The sequence below is a fragment of the Theropithecus gelada genome, chromosome 1, assembly GCF_003255815.1.
Source record: "Theropithecus gelada isolate Dixy chromosome 1, Tgel_1.0, whole genome shotgun sequence".
In the NCBI taxonomy this organism is placed as follows: Eukaryota; Metazoa; Chordata; class Mammalia; order Primates; family Cercopithecidae; genus Theropithecus; species Theropithecus gelada.
This window is the reverse complement of record NC_037668.1, coordinates 149,697,797-149,722,963: the sequence shown is the minus strand read 5'-3', so window position 1 is coordinate 149,722,963 and position 25,167 is coordinate 149,697,797. Positions and strand designations below refer to the sequence as shown.

Genomic DNA, 25,167 nt, shown 5'->3' with positions numbered 1-25,167 from the left:
AAATCTAAATTTTTGATCACAAACCAAAGAACTGTGATATAATATACACATAAAGAAATGTACGTTGTAACTCGCAAGTCATTTGAGAACTAAAAGTGCAGAAAAAGAAATAATATTTTCACAAAAATTATAAATATTTTCTCCTAAATAGAGAAATACAAAGACTATTTTAACATTATCTTCTTTTAATTAAAATTTATAATAGAAGTTCATTGGTAAATATGAAGGAAGTTGGGCAAAATAGTTGGTGGGCAAGTTAAGTACTCATATCCATACTAGCAAAGGATGGGTCTAACTGGTTGGTTTCTTTGCCTTCTCCACACAGGGCACATACAACATAATATTGCTTCTGCTTAATGCTTTTTTTGTAAGGCTGTAAACATGTTTTACCTAAATTTTTTTTCTCTTATGACATTATAAACTTTAGAGCATGGGTTATATAGTCATTGAGGACAGTTCTCCAGGTCATCTGCAACAAGATTTAAAAACCTACTAGTTCAACCAACAATACTCTTAAAATTATATTTGACACTACTATAGAGTCAAGTCACCTCTTCAGATCTGCACTGATTAGTGGGGCCTCAAAATCTGTGTCGCTTCTGCCAAAAGATCATAGGAACAGTCAGTAGAAGAAATAAACAATAGAGTATAGTGACTCAAAACTAGGCTTCTATAGTCAGTCTCTAGATTTAAATACAGTCTCTGCCTTTTACTAGTAACATGACCTTTACTAGTTGAAAGCCAATATTGTTTCTTCAACTTCCTTGTGTATAAATAGGGATAATAATAGCACTTTCCTTACAGGGTTTGTGAGGAGAATAAAATGAGTTAATATATGCAAAACCACACCTGCACATAGTATTAATAAATGCTATCTTGGTATGAGTGATCACAACATCAAAAATCTCTTTTTAGCAAATAAAAAGTTACATGATCTTAATTTTTCTCCAGGTACTGGACAGTATGTCAACCTACTCTGGAGTTGTGTCTGTGAACTCCTAGAAGGAAAAATCTTAGCTATGCGGTCCAATAGACAGCAAACCCTAGAATCCAGGATGAAGATGTAACTGACTTGAGGAAACATTTTTCAAAACCCTAGAGATGTAGCCACTAGAGGCTCATTAAAGAAAATTCCCCAGAGGGGAAAGATTCAGGTTTTAGTTACATGGAGTTTCTTATAACAGATGTTCTGTGAAGAAAATGAAGAGCAGAGGAAATTTAGCTGACAGTGTCTTCACAGTAAGGCTGATTAGTGTTCCTCAGTGCATAAAACATCACGCCTGTTGCTTTCTGGTGCCACAGGTAGGACTCAACATCTGGAACTGGTTATCTTTGGTATCTGTTCCTGGCCCATTCAGGAAAATTGTGAGCAACATGACAGCTTTCTTACATTGAAAAAACCTCTGGCCCTAAGAATGGAACTTATATAGTCAAAGACCAGCTGAGCATGGAGGCCTATTATACCTATTTTCCCCTCAGTATGTGTCTCAGTTATAAAATGTGTCTTATAGACAAGATCATATACTTTTTGCTTTGAAAGTATTTTAAAGATGGCCTAGCTCAGTGGTCTTCAAACTTGTGAAGGCACCCAGTGGCCTTGGAGTTGGTAATGGAATCCCGTTAAAACACAGATTGCTTGGCCCCACCCTCAGAATTTCTGGTTAAGTAGGTTGAGAGTAGGATTTGAGAAGTTGCATTTCAAGCAAATTCCCAGGAATGTTGACGTTCCTTGTCTGGGATCACACTATGGATACTGCTGATCTATTTCACATCTGCCATTTTAGAGATAAGAGACCAACATCATAGTCAGGTAAAGTTACTTAAGTCAGACTAAACAACTAATTAGCACAAGAGTTATTTCTAGAACTCAGGGCTCTGAGACCTGAAAATAGTGGAGAAACAGTTCAGAAGATTGTCAAATAAAGTGACTTTGAGGAGACCCTTCAGAACGGAATCAGCCATTTCATGGTTTTAGAAAATATTATCTCCTTTCACATCCAGCTTACTTCCTGAGGTTTCCTAATTTGAGAGGCCAAGAAAAAGCTAAACACATATGTTAGGTTGAGCATTTGGCATGATTTTCAGGAAGTGATGAGACTTCTCTAAATGTTCTCTACTTGTTTTCCTTTCTCTGAAGCATTGTGGCAAATACTTTTGTTTTCATTGGCAGAAAACACAACACACAGAGGCTTAAGCAACGAAAGGGATAATGGGCTACTGTAATCAAAGGAGAAAAAAAAAAAAAACTCAAGGGAAAGAGCTGGGTTTTGGCAGTGCTAGATTCAAAGGATCAAATGATGTCATCAGAATCCAGTCTACCTCCTCTCACACCCACTCTGCTTTTTTCCTTGCTGACTAAATTTCTCAGACTCTGAGGGGCAACACGGCTGGCAGCAGATTAAGTTGAATCCCATATTCAAATACAGGGCAAGAGACATGCCTCTGTTGACTGTACTGACTTACTGCAGTTCAGTGGCTTTGATTGGAATGCCTGTCACTCCTGAAAAAAATCACCGTGGTCAGGAGAATACAATATCTTCATTGGTCAGACCTTGTGATGCGTCAACTTCACACACAGCACATGTTCTGAGCTTAAAAGAGCCCAGGGTGCTGAGAGGGAAATTGGAGCCCTGTCATCAAAAGAAAGGGTGAAGGTATGCTGGGTGGAAAAATAACACCAGGCCACTAGCACTCCACAAGACCATGATAGTAATCATTACTAATATCCTATTATATGCCTGAGCCAAGGTAAATGGTGAGAGGGATAGAGAAAGAGAGAAATAGGGAGATCAGCCGTGACTCCTCTGTCTACTTCCATTTACCTATTCATTTTTTTTTCATTTTATTTATTCTTTTTTCAATTTAAAAGAGATGGGGTTTCACTATGTTGCCCAGACTGGTCTCAAGTGATTCTCCCACTTCGGCCTCCCAAAGTGCTGGGATTACAAGTGTGAGACACCGCACCTAACCCATTCATTTTGTCTTCCCCATGAATTTATACTCTAGTAGATAAGACATGATACATGCATATGAAACATTTAAATAGAAATGAAAGATAGTATACATTCGAAAATGGTCATCAAAGTGTAAGAGGGATTAATCTAATAAAGTATGTATTAGATACCCTTATGTTTCTAGTTTCATTTGTCCCAATTAATTAATAATTGTGAAAATCATAGTGGTTTTAAGTGAATTTACCTACTGTTGTCAAAATCTATTCTTCCTTAGGTCTTTAAGTTTTCTTTTAGACTCTGGGTGGTCTATATGCCTTTATAGAGATACAAAAAGGGATTCTCTTGATGCTACTGATGAAAAGAGATTGGAAATATGGTCTCTATGTATCTAAGACATGTTAAGAATTTTCTCACTTCTTTGTGAGTATTTAATATAGGCAGCTAAATGTTCATAGAATTTTATGCAAGTCAGGCATACAGTCTGTCTATGAAAAAATAAGGAACAAGAGATTATTTTTAAGAAATAAAGCAAAAATTTCTTTAGGGCACTATAAGAACTCAAATAAAACTTCAAGTTGCTTTTAGACTGCAGTGTCAGTCAGACAGACATGATTTTTTTAAGTTTTAAGTTATGGATAAAGCTTTCTTCCAAGAAAAAAAAAGAAAATGAATTGTACTTTTTCTTTTTAAAAATGAGAGTTAGAAAATATCAATGGAACTTAAAGGAACAATATTTCCTACCCCTCTCCCCTGGTAAAAAAGAAAAAGATGTGATTTTAATTTCTTTTTTCAAGCTCTCTCTCTTGCCCCAGGATGCTTTAAAGATAGAACTTAATTGTGTATATGGGCATGTGTATTTCTATATAATCCACATGAGAGTATGCAAATATGGAGAGCTGGCAGTCCATTGCTGGAGGCTTGTTGAGTCCATAGTAAGCACACTTCAAAGTTCCCTTCCCTCTTCTCCATAGCTCAGAAGTTAGTCTCTTTCTAAGGTGTTTTTATAAGCAGGAAGTTCATTGTCAAAATGGTGAATACAAAAAGTGAAAAAATTATCCACAAATTATGAAACAGGAATTTATCCGTCTCTTTGACTTACGATATGTAGTATTACAAACATACACCTGCTCACACGTGCACACACACACAAAGCAGGTTCAACTACCAATTCCAAAAAAGTAAAGGTAACACTTTTCAGGAAAGGATTTGAGAGCATGTTTAAGACAGTCATAAATCCTTTGGTTCTATTCTCATAACATACCTGGGAGAAGGCGTGGGTTAAATTAAGTGGCCTGGTATGTGTTTTCGAAAGCACACTATTTATTTTATTAAGAATTTAAATACTTTTATTTGTTGAATTCTTTTACTTTATTACTTTCAACGGGTTGATTTTTCCAAGGAAAAAATAGCAGCACATTTGGAAGATATACACAGAAGTAAAACATTATGCACAACTATTCTAAAGATTCATATGAACTGGCTGTAATATAAATTGTGTAGCTTTTAATATACTGAAGGTAAAGACAAACCATCTGTTTATGTGGTAGAATGTTGTCGTTTCAAAGAATGCTATTCCTCACCATCCTATATCTTCATCGTGGCTTTTACATTATAAAAAGCAGTTAATCTCATCTTTCACTCTACCCACTGAATAAGGTAATATACCACGTTAGCCTATTGTTTATTTCAGCTGCTAACCTACATTTATTTTTTAAATTTCCATTCCTTTGTACTCTTGATTTTTAAGATATCTCATTGCCATCTGCACATTAATATTTCTATTTATATATTTCAAATAAATCAAAGTGAATACAGAGCAGATGAAAAACAGAAAACACATATTGACGAGCTCTATATCTGTACTTGGCAAGCAAACTTTTACATTTTTGAGAAATATTAATTTTCTTTTTAAAAAGTAGCATCTTGACATTGTACTAAGTTGATTTTAAAAGGCATAGAGTGAGCCGAGATCGTGCCACTGCACTCCAGCCTGGGCGACAGAGCGAGACTCTGTCTCAAAAAAACAAAAACAAAAACGAAGAAACAAACAAAACGCATAGAATATTTTATGATTCTCCGTGCTACAATGCATCAAGAAAGTGCAAGATACAATAGAGTTTGTATTTGCAATTCCTATTTATTAACTCTTTTGCTTTTTGGTCTATACTTGTTTTTTGAGCCAGTTCTAGTTGCCCCTAATTCTCTTAGAGACCCTGCAAAAAATAAAAAAATAACACTCATAGGTGGGAACTGAACAATGAGATCACTTGGACTCGGGAAGGGGAACATCACACACTGGGGCCTATCATGGGGAGGGGGGAGGGGGGAGGGATTGCATTGGGAGTTATACCTGATGTAAATGACGAGTTGATGGGTGCAGCAGACCAACATGGCACAAGTATACATATGTAACAAACCTGCACCTTATGAACATGTACCCTAGAACTTAAAGTATAATAAAAAATAAAAAATATAAAAGTAAAGATGCCATTCTCCCCCTGGTTGGTTGAGCACTACCCACAGTTCATTCCTCTAAGGTCTTAAGAAAGAGATTTTTTTTGAAATTTGAAAATAGGAGAGAAAGCTCAGTTCTTTCCTTTAAAAACTGAAGGAGAAAAATATGTTCACTGAGTAAGTTATGCCAAAAATATCAGACTCAGTCCCTAATCAATTGAAGGGATATAATCAATAATTTATTTTCTCTTTTAAGGCAGAGCTATTGTAATGCTTAACCTAAGAGAAGAATTTGGTAACATTGTCCTGCTCTCCTACTTGGGTAGGCTGCTCTGCGGGTGGATCATTCTGCCACCTTTGAAGCATGTCTTTTTCCTAAATAGTAGACACTTGCTTTACCTAACTATTCTTTTTTTTTTAATTTTTATTTATTTATTTATTTATTTATTTATTTATTTTTAAGACGGAGTTTCGCTCTTATTGCCCAAGCTGGAGTGCAATGGCACAATCTTGGCTCTCCGCAACCTCCGCCTCTTGGGTTCAACAGATTCTCCTACCCCAGCCTCCAGAGTTGTTGGAATTACAGCATGTGCCACCATGCCTGGCTAATTTTTTTTGTATTTTTAGTAGAGACAAGGTTGTCTCTACTAAAAATGTTGGTCAGGCTGGTCTCTAACTCCCGACCTCAGGTGATCCGCCCTCCTAGGCCTTCCAAAGTGCTGGGATTACAGGTGTGAGCCACCGCGGCCGGTCTTACCTGCCTATTCTTATCTGACTTGCTGGATTAATAAAAAATTTACTCTGTATTGCAGAGATGGATAGTTGACTAGTCTTTAGTTCAAGGGCAACATTCTGCAGTCGCAGGTAGAATTATACACTCACCAAGAGTCAGTTGTATTTTTTAAACCTGTGATGTCAATTGTGGTTCTCATTATTATCGTCATTTAATTAAATAATGCTTAAACTGATGAACACTGTTAGCAGAAACTTTTTTCTATGAAAATTTACTGCTTTGAAAAACTTTCAGTGAGGACTTAAGAAAACAATACTGTGAAATTCATGCAGGAAAAATAACTCAAAGACTTAGGAAATTACAAAAACCTGAAAAATTCTGTAATTAGATTCTTCCTTAATTATCCCTAAATTTTTGATCTCCTTTTAAAGGAGTTTTCAAAGTGGAAATCAAACTATGCATTATGGGTGTAGTTTTTGTAGCAAATATGCTGGACTTAGAAATACTAAATTAACACTCCAAGAAAACAACTTGGTCCTATATAACATGGATAAATATATCTATGTGTTCTAAATTAAAGTCACATTAAATATATATTTAGGGTTTTTAAATGTTCTGTTTTAACCATTATTTTCAATTAAGTGTTCAACCACCAGTCACAATAGGTAAGTTAATTGAAATTGGTGGTTACAGTGGAAACTACTAGAAGGCGGAAAGAGGGGGAAAGCAAAGAACTGAAAAACTGTTGGGTGCTCTGTTCACTACCTGGGCAATAAGATCGATCATACCTGAAACCTCAGCATCATACAATATATCCATGTAACAAGTCTGCACACGTACCCCTAAACATAATATAAAAGTCAGAATTATTTAAAAATAAAAAATAAAAAGGTAGGTAAAACAGACAATTAAATACACAAATTTATAAACACGCCTCCAGAGGGTCTTATATTATGTATTTTTACACTGCTATGGTAATCTTAACAGGACTAAAAATGATTTTAGGATGAATTAAACAACCCTAAATGTTGAATTTAATCCTGGAAAATGTTTATCCAAGTAAAAGACACAGCAATAGCAAAAGATAACTTTAGGATTATTTTCCAAGTTATCACTGCCACGAAGGGTTCTGGCAATTTATCCAGCAAATATTTTATGCTAGACACTGGAGCTACAAATGATATACAAAGTACACACAGTTTCTACTCTCACAGCTCAGAATTACAAGCAGAAATCAAAATACTCAAGCCCTAGATTTGAGAAATAACTAAGATTTTTTTTTAATCACCTACATATAAAAGGAGATCAGAATTTTCCCTCCAGTAGGGAGCTACAAACAATTTAAACAAGAATCTATTGACATACATTTCTTGATCTTTATACTGAAATAAAATGTCAAAATTAACTGTCAAGTAAGGAAAGATTTTTTTTTTTTTTTTGAGATGGAGCCTTGCTCTGTCGCCCAGGCTGGAGTGCAGTGGCCAGATCTCAGCTCACTGCAAGCTCCGCCTCCCGGGTTCACGCCATTCTCCTGCCTCAGCCTCCTGAGTAGCTGGGACTACAGGCGCCCGCCACCTCGCCCGGCTAGTGTTTTGTATTTTTTAGTAGAGACGGAAAGATTTTTTTGTATCTTTTTCAGGAAAAATTTAGTAAACAACTTTCTTCATTATTTTTGGTGCTAGTACATCATTATTTCAAAAACAGGACTAATTTAAAAGAAAAAAATATTTTTTTTTGCATGTATGTGTGTGTACATATACACACATACATACACGATCTAAAAACCAATCATTTAAACATTTATGGAAGACTGATAAATTATCAGGCTCCAGTAAATCATACATTCCAGCATGCATGCTTTTTGACTTGGGCAAGAAATTTGCTTTGGACAGTTTGAGGCAAGCAAAAGTTTTCAGGGCTTGCATACTGGGGCTTGACTCTTGAAACCCTGAGTTTTCCCCGGGAACTCTGAAAAAGCCCAGTCCAGCTTCCTTAAGCCAGAAGAACCATGCTGACAACTCATACAATTAGGTGAGAAATAATACAGAATGATTGTTTTATGTTGCTAATTTTTGGAGTAGCTTGTTATATAGCAATACTTGAAAGAATATTCCAGCTCTTAAATTCTCAACACAATGGAATTCAGTAGTTCAAGCTCAAAAAAGTTAGTCATTAATATATTATTCCTTTAGTGGTATTACTGGGCAAAAATCATATACTAATATTTTTAAAAGCAAACATTTTATTCAGTTATTCAAAAGCATATTGGCTGAACAACTACTAAACTTTGCTATTTAGTGAAAATTGAAAAAAAGTTTGAATTCCAAGATGTAACTTTTAAATATATGTATTTGAGGACAATTAAGAAAAAGTGAAAAGCTATTAGAATAAAATTTCAAATTACTTGCTTTTGTCTAACATTAACAATGTAAAAAAAGTATTTGTGAATAAAATATACAGATAATAGATATTTTTTTAAAAGTCATAATTATATTCAATAAGGAACTCTTTATAAACACAGAAGAATTTTATTAAGAAAAAATGTGAAATCCCAAGATAAGCAATGAGAGCTTGATGTAAGAAATCATTCACAAATTATGATCTGGAGGTCATGGAAGAGGAGGCTGAAGATATTTCAAAAAGAAAGTCACTTCCCATGCTTCCTGCTTACTTCATCATCTAATATGCATCACAACCACCCGTTAGCAGGGTTATTGGCCTGACCATACGTACGTCAACATGTTAAGGAGTAAGTGTAGGAAAGGAAAGGGATGTAGCAAGATGAAATTATTCTGGTCTCTGCAGTCTATGTGAAAGACAGATTTTTTTTTTACTTACTTTTTCTGTAGGGAATTTTCCAGACCCCCAAAAAGAGTCTTAGTAGGAAAATAGAACAAAGGAGGTAGGAAGCACCAAATGTTTACCAAGACAGGCAATACGCTAAACACATTACATATATTATGTTGTTAAATCCTCCACCTGATGTGGGAATTACCAACCAGCCTCTTTAATGGATGAGCAAACTGAGGCTCAGTTATATTTGCAAATTTGCTCATAGTCACTCAAGCAGTGAGTGAAAGAGGTGGATTTAAATCCATGTTTCTGGGACTACAAAGTCTATGCTTATGCCTCAGTTTTAATTCCTAATGGTTTTCTTTTTTATTTTTTTCTCATTGATATTTTAGGGGGAGAGGTGGGGAGGGGGTTCAGGGAAGGAGAGACAGACGAAAAGACCCTGTAAAACAAATTACTCACAACCATTTTGCCTTTTTCAATTTTTGGTTTTCTAATAACACATTGGGGAAAATAAATAGGTTTCTCAAGCCTAGTATTTTATACTCTCTGTCGATTATAATAATTCTCATCAATTTAAAAGTACAAATGACAAATTATTTATTATCAGAGGAAAACTGGATTAGGTTCACAAACCAGGGTGGCACCAAGTTCCTTTCACTGTTACAATAAAGCAGTTCAGAAAAAGATAAACAGAAGAGAATTATTCCTTTTGGAATAATATAAAACTTTCATAAAAAATCTGTTTCTAGCTCGTCAGTATGGAATATGTCACTAATCATTTTAAACTATGCCCTTTTATGCTTCTTCTGTCTCTTTTAGCTTTCTGAGTAGTTCTTTGATGTAACAAAGACAGTTTCAGACAAGATTTCAGTTCATCTGGAAAAAAAAAAGGTTTAAGTCTGGAGGCAAAATGCAGTGTATTTAAAATTTATATACTCTATAATGCCTTTGTTCTGAACTTGAAGATCCTGCAAAACTTCTAAGCTTCTTTGCCTTCCTCCTCTAAGCTCATTTGTTCTTCTTTTGCTTATTATCATGCAACTGCGACTTTAACTGGTGCTTCCATCATTTAACTACATGCAGAGTCATGGCTGACCCTTTCTGATCAATTGCCAATCCATACAGGTTTGACTGATAAAAGAGCCAATTAGATTTAAGCAAATTAAGGGACATCACCAATGTCAACCACTTATTAAACTGAATGCTGAATTCCATGCATACAAAACACTAATGCACTGAGCCCCATTAAGCGTTGAAATCCTAACCCCATTAGTAACTCCAGACCTTGAAGGGGTAAAGGCCATAGGAAAGTTTCATATTTATGGATTAACATTTGGATTCGTTTTTATTTTTTTAATTCCTTTCCTAGAACTCTTGAACCTGTACCATAATGCTATTCAAGAGCTCTGATTAAATATATTCTTTATTTCCAAGAGTACCTTAGTGCCAAATATGAGCATTATGTTATTACAAACAATCTAAAAATATAGTAATTGTAGAAATACAAAAAACTTGAGTGAGCAGAAGTAGGGAAGGATCTGCTACATAATTAGAAAAAAGAGAGACGCTCCTCTTGTTGTCCAAATAATATTTAAACTGAAGTTTTCAAATAAAAAATGTGTGTTAATTTGGATTTGCCACTGTTCATCTATGTGCCAAATTATTAGTAGCACCATCTTCTTGCTTTAATTTCTATCTTCAAATAACTTGTGTTTATCATATTCTTAATTATATATATTTTTTCTCATCAGAAAAACAGAGGTAGGACTGGCAAATAAGATGTGTCCTAACCATCAGTTAAGAGATGATGTATCCTGGTAAAATTCTTTGGAGTATGACCCTTTCGCCTCTCCTTTCCAAATTCCTATCTAAACTAAGGATTGTTTATTCTATGCTCACCTGAGAAAAGTAACCACTATAGGGAAGAATAAAAAAGTGATGAGTTGGTGTAACATGAGAATATTTCTTACCTCCAATACACTCACCCTCCTTATAGTTTGAGCTCCCAATTTTATCTACATAACCAGAGCATTCCTACATTGGACAATGGTGTAGAGAGAAAGTCACATTTTCACAGCTGGCTAAAATACAAGGTTGCTCAGGTTGGGATGAGGCCTGGCGGGCTTGAGCAATGATAAGCTTAAAATTTTAAACTAGTAGTTAAGCAATCTTGACTAATTTATTCATTCAGCAATTATTCATTATGCACCTACCATGTGTCAGGTTTAGTCTAGGCACTGAAGATAAAAATGTGAGTAAGAAACAGTTCCTACTCTATAGAATCTTATAACCAGTGATTGTGACAGATTAAACAGGCAATTTGAGTATAACGTAACTGTTGTCTGGGATACAGAAAGGTCCTATCTCAGCCTCTGCTGGCAAAAGATGACTTTCTGATGGAACAATTTCTAGGTTCAAGCCTAAAAAATGAGAAGGATTTGGCCAGATTAAATGGGTAAATGGGATTTTCCAGGTCAGATTTGATAGCATATATTTGGTGAAGTAAAAAAGAGCATTTTGTTTTGCCCAATTATTTTATTATTATGTTTTAAAACTATGCAAAAGAAGCATAGCTAAGGATATTATCATTACAAATCTTGCATTATCCAGCATTGAAAGATACTAGGATTTCAACATCACCATATTAGAGATCTAATATTGAAATCAAGGAATTGGCAATAATGATAGCTATCCAAATATAATGGAAAAGTAAATAGCATATAGAACCTATTCTGCCCATAAGTTGGTTCGCCTAGCATATTGGTTCATTTATTATTCATTTCAGAATGAAACACAGTTCACTGGACAAAGGCATGGAAGATTTCTTTAATAACTCTCAGTACTAATTTAATTCTACTTAAACACACATATTCTAGTGAATGCCACATGCTTTTCAGCATGATTTTTATGTGTAAATCAGGATAATATGTTTTCAGATCATTAAGTAAAAGGAAGCATGAACTAAAACCTATTTAATCAATGAGGTATCACCTTTAAACTGCCACAAGGTCATAAAAAAGATAATTTTAATGCTATAAGTTTCCTAATTGTAATCAACAACAATTTAATGAAAAAAGAAAGTATGTTCTAATGGCCATAATAAATTTTAGCGAATCACTGTGTGTCTTTGAAGACATCTGCTTCCTCTTTGGTGAAGGACTGACTCCCAAATTCTAGATTTTTGAATACATAAAGTGAAGGATTGCATCAGGCCCAGAGAGCGTGGGCCTGCAGTGCATTATGGTAATGACACAGATAAGCATCCACAGAGCGAAGATGAAGATAAGCCTCAGTTAACAGTTTACTCAGTTTGACAGCACCACTATAAAACAATATTTTAGTTTCTTCCTGTTTGCATAATATTAACCCTTTTACTGACAGGTATATTCATATAACACATATTCAGTTAGCAGTAGGAGCTTGCTATTTTTAATTGAATCATGATATATGTATACATAACAAATTATTAGACCATACATTCCTCAACACATAAACAATTAATTAAATTTGCCCTGTTTTATGAATATGATTATCAATTACTGTAAATCACAAACTGTTAAAATCCATATAAATATCATAAAATAAACATGCTTATTAAATATTGTATATATCCTGTAGAAAAGGTATGACTATATAACTTAAAAATCTCCATTATGGCACTGATTACTCTTTAATTTCTAAATCTGAATAAAGGATATTATATACTAGGGTTTAGAGTCATCACAGTTTTCTATCCTTCGTAGCATGTGTATTGAAGTGAAAAATGAAGATATGAACACCTAAGGTTTATTTTATCTTAGGGAGTTTGTTTTATTTTGTGTTCCAGTCTCAATTTTTAAATAAATATATCTAAATTCAATTCCCTTTTAAAATTATTTTCTTAATAAATATGATACTAAGCTGAGTTGATCAGCCTCAAAAGTTTCTTTTATGCATTCTTTTCTTAAGTAATGTAGCTTCTGACATGTAGAGTTTCAACTGTTTTAGTAAACATCAATTCATAATTTTAATAATGGTATAAAAGGTAGATAATAGTGAGTGATTTTATGATACAACAGGTAATGAATCTTTTTTGCAGGGGAGTGGTTCCATACAACCTGAAGATTTCCTTTATTTTTCTCCAGTGATAAGGCATTTTCTGTTCTTACACTCTTCATAACTGGAAGTGGGGTTAACCTGCCCTTCAGATTGCTGATATAAGATTGTGACATTCTCCCTTAGTCCAGAATACACTCATTCCTGGGAGATGGGCTACAGAGCAGACACTGGATATCCTGCGGTCCTTTGCTTTCAGGATTTTCAGAAAACATACATTCTTTAGCACTCAATGGAGAATCATGCTCTTAACATTGTTAGGCATGCTTTCTGTTCAAGGGCCATCCATGTCAACCCTAGAGGGGTTTTCCTCAATGTGATTATTTCCCACAACGAGTTAAAACATGGTGAAGCTGATGGCACATCAAAATAATGGCAATTGTGAATAGGTTGATTTTTATAGAAATATTTAAAATAAAAATATCCAGACTGTATCACATTTCACACATGAATGTGGCTCTGCTGAATTGTAATTATTAGGATCAGGAATTTAAAGGTGTTTTTCAGTAATGCAAATGGAAATTTCCTATTCTATCGTCTACACCCTGCCTTTTTTTGCCAAATGAAGTACTTGAAGTATACAATTGAACTAGTTATTTAGAACACCAGGAATGAAAACCATCTGCAGTAGAAAATGGAAACTCAAATTGCAAATATAAATTTTGGCTTTAAGTAAAGTCTTGAACAAAAAGCATTTCCCAATTTTCTTAACATGCAGAAATCCAGAGAGATATGTGTATGTATGGTATATAGGCACACATACACACACAGTGTGAGATGGATGAAAGCAGTCTCAGCAAAACAGTAAAAGACCGTCAATTAAAGAATCTGAATACACAAAGCGAAACAACAACAATCAAAAGAACCAGAAATATAATTGAGCCTCTAAGTTATAAAATAAAATACCTGTAAAAACAAACAAGATATTCAATGGTCACTTAATTCTAGGGCATTTATATAAAATTCGATAGCCAACATTTGCATAGACTTACCTCCTGGAGGCATTGCAATTGTTATAGGATCAGTTATCAAGCTGCCCTGGCTATTTGAAATATTCACTTGTACGGTATAGTTGGTAAAAGGAACCAGCCCATCCATGAGCACCCAAAGGTTTGTCTCTTCTCCACTGTACATGACTTTTGTGACATTCAGAAGGGTGTAATTATTACCTACTGATTAAAAAAGAAAATTATTAAAATAAATACATATTTAAGAATTCTTTCCTGATATTATTTGAGTATTTTTTTTGAGTTTCTAAATATACTGTACCAAATAGGTCTGTAACTTTACCACTCTAAGAGGCATTACACGTGCTTCTATCAATGCACATATTTGGATTTTATTATCTTGTGAACAAAAGTGTTATCTGGGTTGACCTGGCCAATTCATTCATCACAGCAATCAAAATATTTGAGGAATATTCTTAGATAACTGTAGGATAAAGCCATATCACAAGTATCAAGCATATAAGTAAAAATATTGCACAAATGTAGAAATTGATTACTTGATGAGTTGTTTATACTTTTTTGAGTTTTATTTTTCCAGTAAAAATCCCTGATTTTTTTTGGATATGCAGACAGGAAGAAATAATACATTATTCCTCAAATAGAATGGTTCTGGATACACGTACTATACTCAGACATATTAGTCAGATATTGTATATATCACAAACTGAGGTATTTTCTGTTCACTTTGCTTGAAATGTGGGTGGATTTCTTTCTATCTAATACCTCTTTAAATTAGAATTAGTCAGAATATCCTGAAAAGCAACTGGGTATGGGAGGTACTATATGTCCACTTTGACCAGAAGATCTAATATTTTTAGCTTTATGAGAAAATGCAGAAGCTGCCTAGCTATATAAAAGAGTCACTCTCTATATGTCCTCACCCTGCTCCCACCACCACTCTCCTTCCAAAGCTTTAGCAAATCCATTCTTAAATCTCATCAGTCCACAATGCAGGAAAATATTGCTGCCTAATAACAGTGTTATCTCTCTCTTACACCATTAGGTTAAATTTCAGGTTAAGAGTCAGAAATTAGGGTTAAAATAAGAAAAGGGCTACATATGAAAATTGTAACACTTTTCTATATTAGATGCTTTCCTGAAAAATTTATGATAGGATTTTTTTAAATGTTGCTTAATTTTTGTCAATTTTAGAAATGATACAATAACTCTTAAAAAACAGAAAAATGAATGATTAAGAGTACCACCCAGGCAAGGCAACATAGCAAGACCTCATCTCTAAAAAAAAAAAAAAAAAAAAAAATTAAAAATTAAAAATTATCTAGTCGCAGTGGTATGACCCTGTAGTTTTAACTACTCAGGAGATTGAGGTGGAAGAATCACTTGAACCCACAAATTTGAGATTACAATGAACTACAATTGTGTCACTGCACTCCAGCCTGGGTGACAGAGTGAGATTTTTTCTTTAAAAGAGCACCAATATTTACTTCAAATAACCTTCTTCCTATATAACATCACTTTTTATTATATGTACATTTAATCTTTCACATACAATCTCTGCAGATATAGAGAAATGAATTAAAAAAGCACATGATATTGAGCTTCAAAGGGAAGAACAAGCATACTCGCAAGATCTCCAGATGCTGATATAATCTTTATTGAACAAATGCTTAAAAAGTAAAAGATGGCATCATGCTAAAAGTGATCTTGCATCGTATAGTATACAAAATGCAATGTTTATAATATTTACAAAAACATTATATTTTAACACAGTTTAGTAGCAAAGTATAGTTCAAAGGAAAGAACATAAATTTGGTTGTCAGAAAGTCCTGCATTTGAACATGTTCTTTTATTCTTTAGTAATGTACTCTTTGCTAATTTATTTAATATCTCTGAATATCTGGTCCTTCAACTGTGAACTGGGAATGATAATACAGTATTTACATTGCAGTGCTATTGTGAAAATGAAGTGAGATGATTTATTGATTTCTTTATCATATCCAGCACATAATAGTTGCTCATAAACAGCAGCTAGGAATGATGTTATTGTTTTTGTTGTAATCCATACAATTGATACATTCTAGCCATTTAGAACTAGCAAGTGATTAAGAATTTTACACCCTGTATTTCATTTTCTCAGTAGCAATTGCCTACCTATTCTCTACCCCTTCCAACCTAACAATGTATTATTAATCAAAATTCTAAGGTTTTTCAATGAACAAAGCAGCACTAATCTCATCCCCTACCAATGTGCCACTGTCCCATCAGATTATATTTCAAACTGAAATTAATGAAGATCAAATCATGCAAAAGAGATTCTGATATCTGGTTATTACTTGACTATTTTCTTGAAATGTGGGTAGGTCCAACACATTTTAAAAACATACAAAAAGTTATTTAAAAAGATACTTATAACAATTTGGGGATGGAGGAAGTCACTGGAAAATCTGTTACAAAATACTCAGGAGTTTTTTCCATGAGCAGAAGAGAGCCTTAGTGGCATAATATAATCTATTACTCTGGACCCAAAATTGGCATGTCCAAAGAAGTAGTTTATTTCAAAAGAAATAAGCAGTGCTTGTGGGCTAAAACATGACAATGATAATTTCTACTCACTTTCAGTAAAAGCAGATAAAGACATATTCATAGCTTAAAGTGTGATTTCAAGGTCCTAAAATGGAAGTAGATAATGCACTCCTCTATATGTGTAATACATATTAGCAAGACGTTATGAAACCCACAAAGCAGCCTTTGATAATTTCATTATGCACTAAAAAGACATTTCCAATTTATGCCATTTTAGCTTTCGTAGGTTCTTTACAACTAGTCAACTTGCTTCTACTGAGGATTATTGAGCTCCAACTGCAGGCAAGGAGAAGGCTTTGCTAGGCACTGACGAGAACATGCCCCAAGTACATAAGACATAATTCCTGCACTCAAGAAACCTGGTTAAGATTAAATGTGAACATCCTAACCATTGCCTAAGATCAATTACATGGTCAGGATGGGAAGATCTCCTGTCCCCATGATATTGAGCTCCTTGGAAGTACCTCTGCTGTCATTAACATGCTCAACTGTAAACTTTCAAAAAGGTCAGCTTGTCCTATAGACTCAAGCAGATATTCAATTGACTCTCAAGTAGCATAACTGCGCAGGTCTTATAAAAGAATGAAATTTGTAAAGCAACAATGGAAATTCTAAAATTAAGCCATGAGAATATATTTTTACAAATTTTCAGCCAGGGACAAATACAAAATAAATAAGTAAATGTGTATGATTATAATGTTGGTGAAGTTTTCTCCATTGCATTTTGCTTGTTTGTTTTTGAAGGAAATTTTGAGCTGTAAAACAAACAAAAAACAAACACTATTTCTTGCTTTGAAAATGGCATGGCAGGGAGAAATATATAAGTGCACTTTATGCTAAGCTTCCTAGATAACAAAATTAATACATGGTAATTATATAATTAGTTGTAACATTAAGTTCTAGTTATAGAACAATGAATACTCAGTAATTATAAGAAGTATATAATTACTCAATAATTATGAGAAGCATGCAATTACATAACCATTTTGCTCAGCTCAAAAAAGAACTTGTACATCTCCAGGAACCATGCAGCTGAGTGAGTCTAATGTTCTCTCACCCCTACAAACATACAGTTCAATTCACAGACCTAGAGTAGCTGACAGGATTTCAGCCCTCAATGAAGCTCAAAAACGTCCAGATTCAAAACCAAAGCAGGATCCACAGATTTTAGTTCTTCCTCCATTTCATTCTCACTGTCTTTCCTTTCTTCCTTTGAACTTTAAGAATCTAGGCTCCTCAATATTGGGGGGAGGGGTAGATTTTTTAAATGCATGTCCTCAGATTCCTGCTCTTGAGATGGTTGTGCTTTGCCACTTTTCACTGCATAAACTGGGCTTTCAGTGGACTGGAAAACGCAGCCTCGTTGGTTCAGCCTCAGAAATCAAGCTTGAAATTGTGAAAGTGATAAGCATGTCCTATCGCAGGTGACCATTCCTGTCTGGTAGGCCCTCCAATCTGACCCTATTTGTGAGTATAAGTGGATGGTGCAAGACCTTTTAAGCTTCTGTGTTCTGGAACAACGACTCCCCACTGCCTGCCTCACCTCCACCCAAGCATTGTGATTTGAAGTTGAGTTGCCTTCCTCCACCCTCTGTGGCTTGGTCTGAGCTATAGGGCTTTAACTGGGGATCTCACTTAACTCTTTGCAAAATGAGGTTACCAATACCACTGTTCCAGGCACAACCTACATCAAAATCATGTGCGGGCACCTCATAAACATTTGTATATCTGAATTCTACCCCAGGCCTACTGGATGAGCACTGGAGCATAGGGTGCTGGGATCCTGGATGATTCTTCTAGAGTCCAGACTCTAGCTTCGGACTATAATGTATTTACTCTATTAGTGAAATAAATGTAAAACTGAGGTTTAAAACAGATGTCTCCTTATAGACTACAAAATCCAATGAAGCTGTTCTATAAGAAAATTTAAAATGTGCATAAAAACAATTTTAAAAATAAGTAGTCATTATTGCACAATTAAGAACAGTAACATCAGGGTTTCTGATTTAATTTTATACCTCTTTGTCACTATCTTCCACTGAAGATGCAGAGGAAGAAAAGATTTTTTGTGTATTGACCAACATCACACATCATAAAGATAAAATAAGTTTTGTATAGATCATGTAAAATTTCTAAATAAACTCCTAACTGCTCTTTCAGTCTATCCCACATTCTAAAGGGTCTTGAAAGAGGTTAATCCATTCAGTCCTATTTTATTTCAAAGAAAAGTGTTACATGAAAAAATAGACCAAATAAACCTCATATGAACAACAGATTTTACTTATAAAAAAACCTTTTCTTTAGTCTCAAATACAAAGTCTTAACTGAAAAGTTAACAATATGAATGCCCCTTTTCTAAGATGAAAATCTTATTTTCAATGTTCTTTTTTGTTGAATAGTAGAAAATCTTCTATGCAATTATTTTTTAAGGAAAAAACAGCATAAATGGATGCTTTCACATGTATGACTCAGGGATGCGTAAATGATTGCTGTCCCGAGGATACCATCCTATGGGGTTCTCTAGATTGAAATAACATAAATGGGTATCCTTTCCTATTCTTGTTATAATCATTGTCACAAGAATTTTAATGCACCATATATTCCATAATTTTTTTTCCTGTGTGCTGTACTGCTCTGACCTTTTCAATATTCTATAATTTGACTGGCTGGCCATTTCAGTTCTCTCCTTTTTACAGCCTTATTAACTTGTGGGAAAGAGGTGACATGAACAACCAATCAGAATACATAATATTGCAAAGGTCAGTGTAGTCCTGTACAGTATCATCACACATGCAATACTGTATGCCAGGCATTAACATCCTGATATCTTATTCATGTGACAAAGATTGTAACAAGAACAGAAAATGGCACAACATGAATCCATTCTCATGACAAAGATTATAATGAGAAATGACAGCGAACAAACCAAACTGATTCTTGTTACCTTGTGAGGATTTTATATGTCAGGCCTGGTCCTGCTTTAAGTTAGTCTTTTTCTGAATCCAATTACATCTTAGGGTAGAAAAAGTATTAACTAATTTTTCCCACTTCTTGCTGTACAAAGAAATACTATGTTTTTCTGGTATTGAGGTCTAAATTTTAGAGTTGTTTAGTTCCATCTCAGTATCACAAAATTCTGCCAATACCAAAATCAGAAGACACAGAATTATGACCAAGGTAAACTGGCAAAATCAGCCTTTACTGTGAGCCAAGAATTTCAGGTCACTCTAGATAGCCTGTATTAATATTTAAGTTACAGTTATTTATTCCTTCCAAAAATATTATTCTAAATTATTTTAACCAAAAAGCAAGTGTTTCTTCCAAATTCCATTTTTCTGATAGATCTCATGTTGTTAGGAAGCTGAAAGGTGCTGAGCGTTTGTTTATTTTGTAATTAATATATGGTGAAAGAAATCTATTCTTGGCCTTACGTTTTTGACAATGTATAAAATATTTATAGACATATGCCCACAAAGCTGTCTTCTTCACAGAACATTTGAAAGAGAAAGAAATAAATAGCCTATGAACCACTAAGACCTCCTGAGGACGGTGCTCGATTAATGCATCATATTTCTTACATTACTGTAATTACTGTAATAGTGATTTTAATTAGTTGTCATCTAGTCAAAGCTGTACTTCTTTGACTCCTCTTTAAATTGGTCATTCTTCTAGTATGACAATTGTAGTGCAGGGAATAAATACATGCACCATTTTATCAACTCACCAAAAGATGCTTCAGACACATTTGCCCCGGTTGTGCCCATACAAGAGCAACGACAGCTCTATAGATATCTAGAATCTTTGTGTTTTGTTCTGTTGTTCTTTTTTTTAATGTGCAGGCACAATTACTGTTCTAAAAATTGCAAATTATTTTTTAAAGTTTGTTGAAGCATGTTTTATTTTTTCCCATCAAGCTTTCTCTATGTATCACAGTCAGATTTTCCTAAATGGATCTCATTTTATGAACATCAGAAAGGAATTACAATGCATGAAGGATAGACAAAAATCTCTGTACCTTATGCTTAATATTTCCATAATCCTAAAACTGCTCTAAAAATAGTCATAAAAATTAAAGAAATATATATGTATATACGCATGTATAGTACACATTGTATATATAAAGTTCACTATATGATATATAAAATTCAGTATAGTTCACTGTATATATGTATATAAACACACACAGAAAGAGAGAGTAAATTCAGAGATGTACCGTGACTATCGTAAATTGTAGAAGTATGGTTTATTTTCATTAACCAAGTTATGCTCTGATATGTCAGAGTTTTTTCCCCACTTTGACTTATTATTTGCCATTTGAGGAAACTTTTTTCCAACTGAATAAACTGATGCCTTATCTCGATCAGCTAAGAGTTACTTGAACAAATATACTCCCAGAGAAAGTGGTCCCCAGCTTCCACACCAAACACTGGACATGAACACAACTATTTTATCACCAAAATGTGTTTCCTTCTAAACACTTTGGTAGAGCCTTACTAACCATGCTGAACATGCTAAGCCTATGGTGCTACTAGGATCAGACGAGTAATTTAACAACCATTATTGATCCCAGACAAAGCCTATGGTCCATTATTTGTTTAATGACATGTTTAACAATTTCTTCTAATTACTGGAATATATATACTTGAGATGGTTACTCTGTAAAAGAAGAGCAACGATTTGGGGGTCTGGACGAGAATGATATCATGTTTTGCTGTTGAGTTCCACCTGTTTCATATGCTACAGTCACACAGTCAGGTGTTCCTGTGTTAGTTGTATATCGATGTATCATGGTATTACCACAAACTTAGCAACATACATTTATAATCTCATAGTTTCTGTGAGTCAGGAGTCTGGCACAGCTAACTGGGTCCTGTGCTCAGGGTCTCAAAAGACTGCAGTCAAGGTGTTGGCCGGGACTGAAGTCCCAACTGAAGGCTCCAATGAGGAAGGATCTCTCTCAAGCTCAGGTGGTTGCTGGTAGCTTTCAATTTGTTGTAGGCTGTCGATACTGAGGGTCTCAGTTTTTTTCCGGCTATTGGCTCAAGGCTGCCCTCAGTTACTAGTTTTGAGTTGCTTGGAGTTCACCCTCATTCCTTCCCATATGGGTCTCCCAGCGTGACCAGTTACTGTATCAAAAAGAGGGAGTCTCCTAGCAAGATAGGTTACAATCTTACGGAGGTGGCATGCTATCACCTTTGTTATGTTCTACTGGTGAGAAGCAAGTCACAGGTTTTGAAGATACCCAAGGGAAGGAGAGTAAACAAGGACATGAACACTAGGAGGTGGGGAAAGTCAGAAGCCGCCTTACAGTCTCCGAGTTAGTCTCTGAACTGTATATATGAATCACCTTGCTGGAAAGAGATTTTGGACAAATTGTGAACTTTCACAGCTTCTAAATTAAGTGGTACCACACAACTGTCTTTCCAAAATACGTGACAGAATGGAAACAAGCTATGAAAACAGTAACATTAACAATTTTAGTTGAAAATTCTCCAGGTACAAATGTATAAAGGAAAATGAAAAAAATGACTGACATGAAATTGAAACCTAAAAGAAGAAAGATATGGTAAATTCTTTCTTAGTATAGCACAACTCCTACCTTTGTTCCCAGAGGAAGGAGTATAAGCCAAATAAATCCTCTCCAATGTGTAGAGAAATGAAATGAGTGGAGTCTGCAGAGATAGGAAGAGAAATCAGGGCTGGCCATTCTGCCAAGCCCTGTACTAAGTTGGGGGAAGAAGCTGGTGTTCCCAGGATTGGGAGATGCATGTGAATAAATGCAGCAAGTGCTGCCACAAAAGCCATATAATAGGACCTCAGAGGAGGCAAAATCTGGATTCCCCAGAATTCTGCCCAGTGCATCTTTGCACTCTCTAGCAACACCTAGTGCTCAAAATTCAGGTCAAAAGAAGACTGACTAGCACCAGAAGGGAAAGGAAGTAGACCAAGCTCAGAACCACAGCAAAATCTGGACAGAACTGCCCATACAAGGCATAAGCAAGATGAGGTTGAAGAAAAAAATATATAGAGAGTATTGTACATACAGCTAAAGAGAAAGAAAGGATTCTAACATCAAAAGACAAAATAACCATGCAGTTTGGGGAAAAATGATATATATATTCCCTATAAGATGATAAAATGATATTGCAGAGACAGAGAAACAATCTGGAAATTTAAAAATGCATTAAGTATTTAATAAATAAGTTAGAAAAAGCCAGGAACAGAATAGATAGAGCTGAGATCTAAATCAATGGTATGATGAAAAGCCTTGAGAGACTCGTAATTCATGTACAAGAAAAAAGATAAAGAAATTACAACAATCAGGGAGACGATAATAGGTATGTAGAAATAAATGATTAGAAATATAACTTAATTTTCTTTGTTTTTGTAAATGAAAGGACAGCTGAAGTTCATGTGGTAAGACCACGGGATTGCCAGTCAGTTGCACTGCTTTCACCTAGGGACTACAGAGCTTGATCCAGTGAAACAATGGCTCACAGTCAACTAAGGATTATTCAAGATGCCTCTAAAATTGTTGAGAATCCAGAAGCAGAGTGATAATTTTCAAGGCAGCTGAATGGTGATGGTGCCGGTGGGGGTGTCCTAAGAAGGCACAAGCTTGTCTGGGCCATGTTATTTGTGGTTCTGCACAAATCTGACTCTCCAGCTTTCCTGATAACTTTTTGAACTGTTGAATTCCTTTAATATAATTCATCTCTGCCTGAATTAACCAAATTTGTTTCTGTCGTTTGCTATCAAGAAATAACCCATTAATTGAGAAAGCTCTAAAATAATGTTCACTTTTTGTTAACATTGGCTATTTATGGGTAGTAGGATTTTAGTGGATGTTGTTTTCTGTATTACATGGATTTTTAGATTAGCATTCATAATTGTTGCAAAATCAAATGAATCATGAAAGGGTTGAAATATCCAAGGATAGTATGTAAATTGTATCTTAATTTATAAACAAGTTATAATAAAACAGAGACCCAGAAACCACAAGTCTACAAGCCAAATTTGGCCAGCTGCCTATTTTTGGAAATAAAAGTTTATTAGAACAAAAATAATTATCTTTCTAGGAATTTTCATGGTATAACTGCAGAATTGAGTAATTATGGCAGAGAATATATTGCCTGCAAAGTCTAAAGTGTTTACTTTCTGTCCCTTTATAGAAAATATTTGCCAAACAATTAAAGAAGCTAACTTTTTAAAAATATTCTGCCTTCTTGAATAAAGGGAGTAATTTCCACTTTCTAGAATGATTCTTTTGAGCAAATATTTTTTTTAAAGACTTGAACAAAGCGTGTGGAAAGAACATTTTGTTGATATAGCCCTGTGTTACATCACTGCACCATACCTTCATTAATGCTTTGACTATCTTTCATTATTCAGCATTAATAAATGCAAATTACTGAAAAGGAAATGAAGCTGGACAAAAATAAGTTCTAGATAGTCCCCTAATTCCACATGCCTAGGAAGTTTGCCAATGGAAATCCAAGTGCCGAGCTTATATGGCTTATATAGCTGCTGTTCTAAAGGTTTAATAAGATTAACTGAAGAGTAATTAATGATGCTAGGATGAAAGAAATATGGGTTTACTATTTTAACTGCTTCTAAAATACTTTTCTACAACGTTCAAAGTTATATGTCTTCCTGAAAAAAATCAGTGGTAGGTAATTTGTCCAAAACAAGAAACATCCCCTTCTTATGGATTCTAGTGAAAATAAGTAAATGGCTAAATAAGGCTAAAATATTTGTTGAAAGTAACAAATGCAGTGTCAACATTACCTTGAAAATTATTTTAAGAATATGATTAGATAAGTGCATCAAATAATTGCCTTATTCTAAGTATCAAATCACGAATTGCTGAATGGTTTAATTGTGCCTTTTCAAATATTTTGCTTAAGAACCTAGAACAGGTGGCTAGAGTCAGAGGCAAGAAAACAATAATACGGTATCATGAGTACCAAAATAAGCATTTGATATGTAAAGGATCATAAGATATAAATATGTTTGTAAAGCAAAGAGAATTTGATAAATAAATGTTGGCCTCTTGAGGAACAACTTAATCAATTTTGCTCTCTAATTTAAAGTTGAGCTGTTTTTCTCTTTTAAATCCCCCAGATGGTGGCTTTCTGGCCTGCATAATTATAGAAATGACAATAACTAGCCTGGATACCTTCACAAGCATTTTATTTACCTTAACTGTTCTCCTATTACTAACCTAGACCAGTTGATATGGTTCAGCTCTGAAACAAGCATGTGAAAGTAAATAAGATCTTTATCATGAAAAATAGTCATTTACCTAATAGCACCCTAAGAATATGGTTTATAGCCACCAATTGTATTAACAGGTCTTTTTTTAAAAGAAAGAATAAAGTTATTTAAAAACATGACTTCATCTTAAGAAAAATACTGAGAAATTTGAAGAGTTTTTTGATGACGTTATAGCTACATATTTTAAGTCTTTATTTTTTATACTTGTTCGTTTGTGGGGCTTCCATTGTCAGTATACAAATGAAGATTATTATCTGCTTTCTAAACATGTTCATAACTCATAGATGCCAATAAAAATATTCAGTTC

General features: G+C 34.5%; 1 protein-coding gene across 1 annotated transcript in view; it reads right to left on the bottom strand.

Moving 5' to 3' along the window:
* Positions 1 to 25,167, bottom strand: part of USH2A (usherin) — a 795,153-nt gene that overhangs the window by 302,894 nt on the left and 467,092 nt on the right. Inside the window, exon 37 of the mRNA XM_025367257.1 lies at positions 14,025 to 14,204. Coding sequence (XP_025223042.1) covers positions 14,025 to 14,204 — 180 coding nt within the window. The remainder of the gene's footprint in view (positions 1 to 14,024; positions 14,205 to 25,167) is intronic.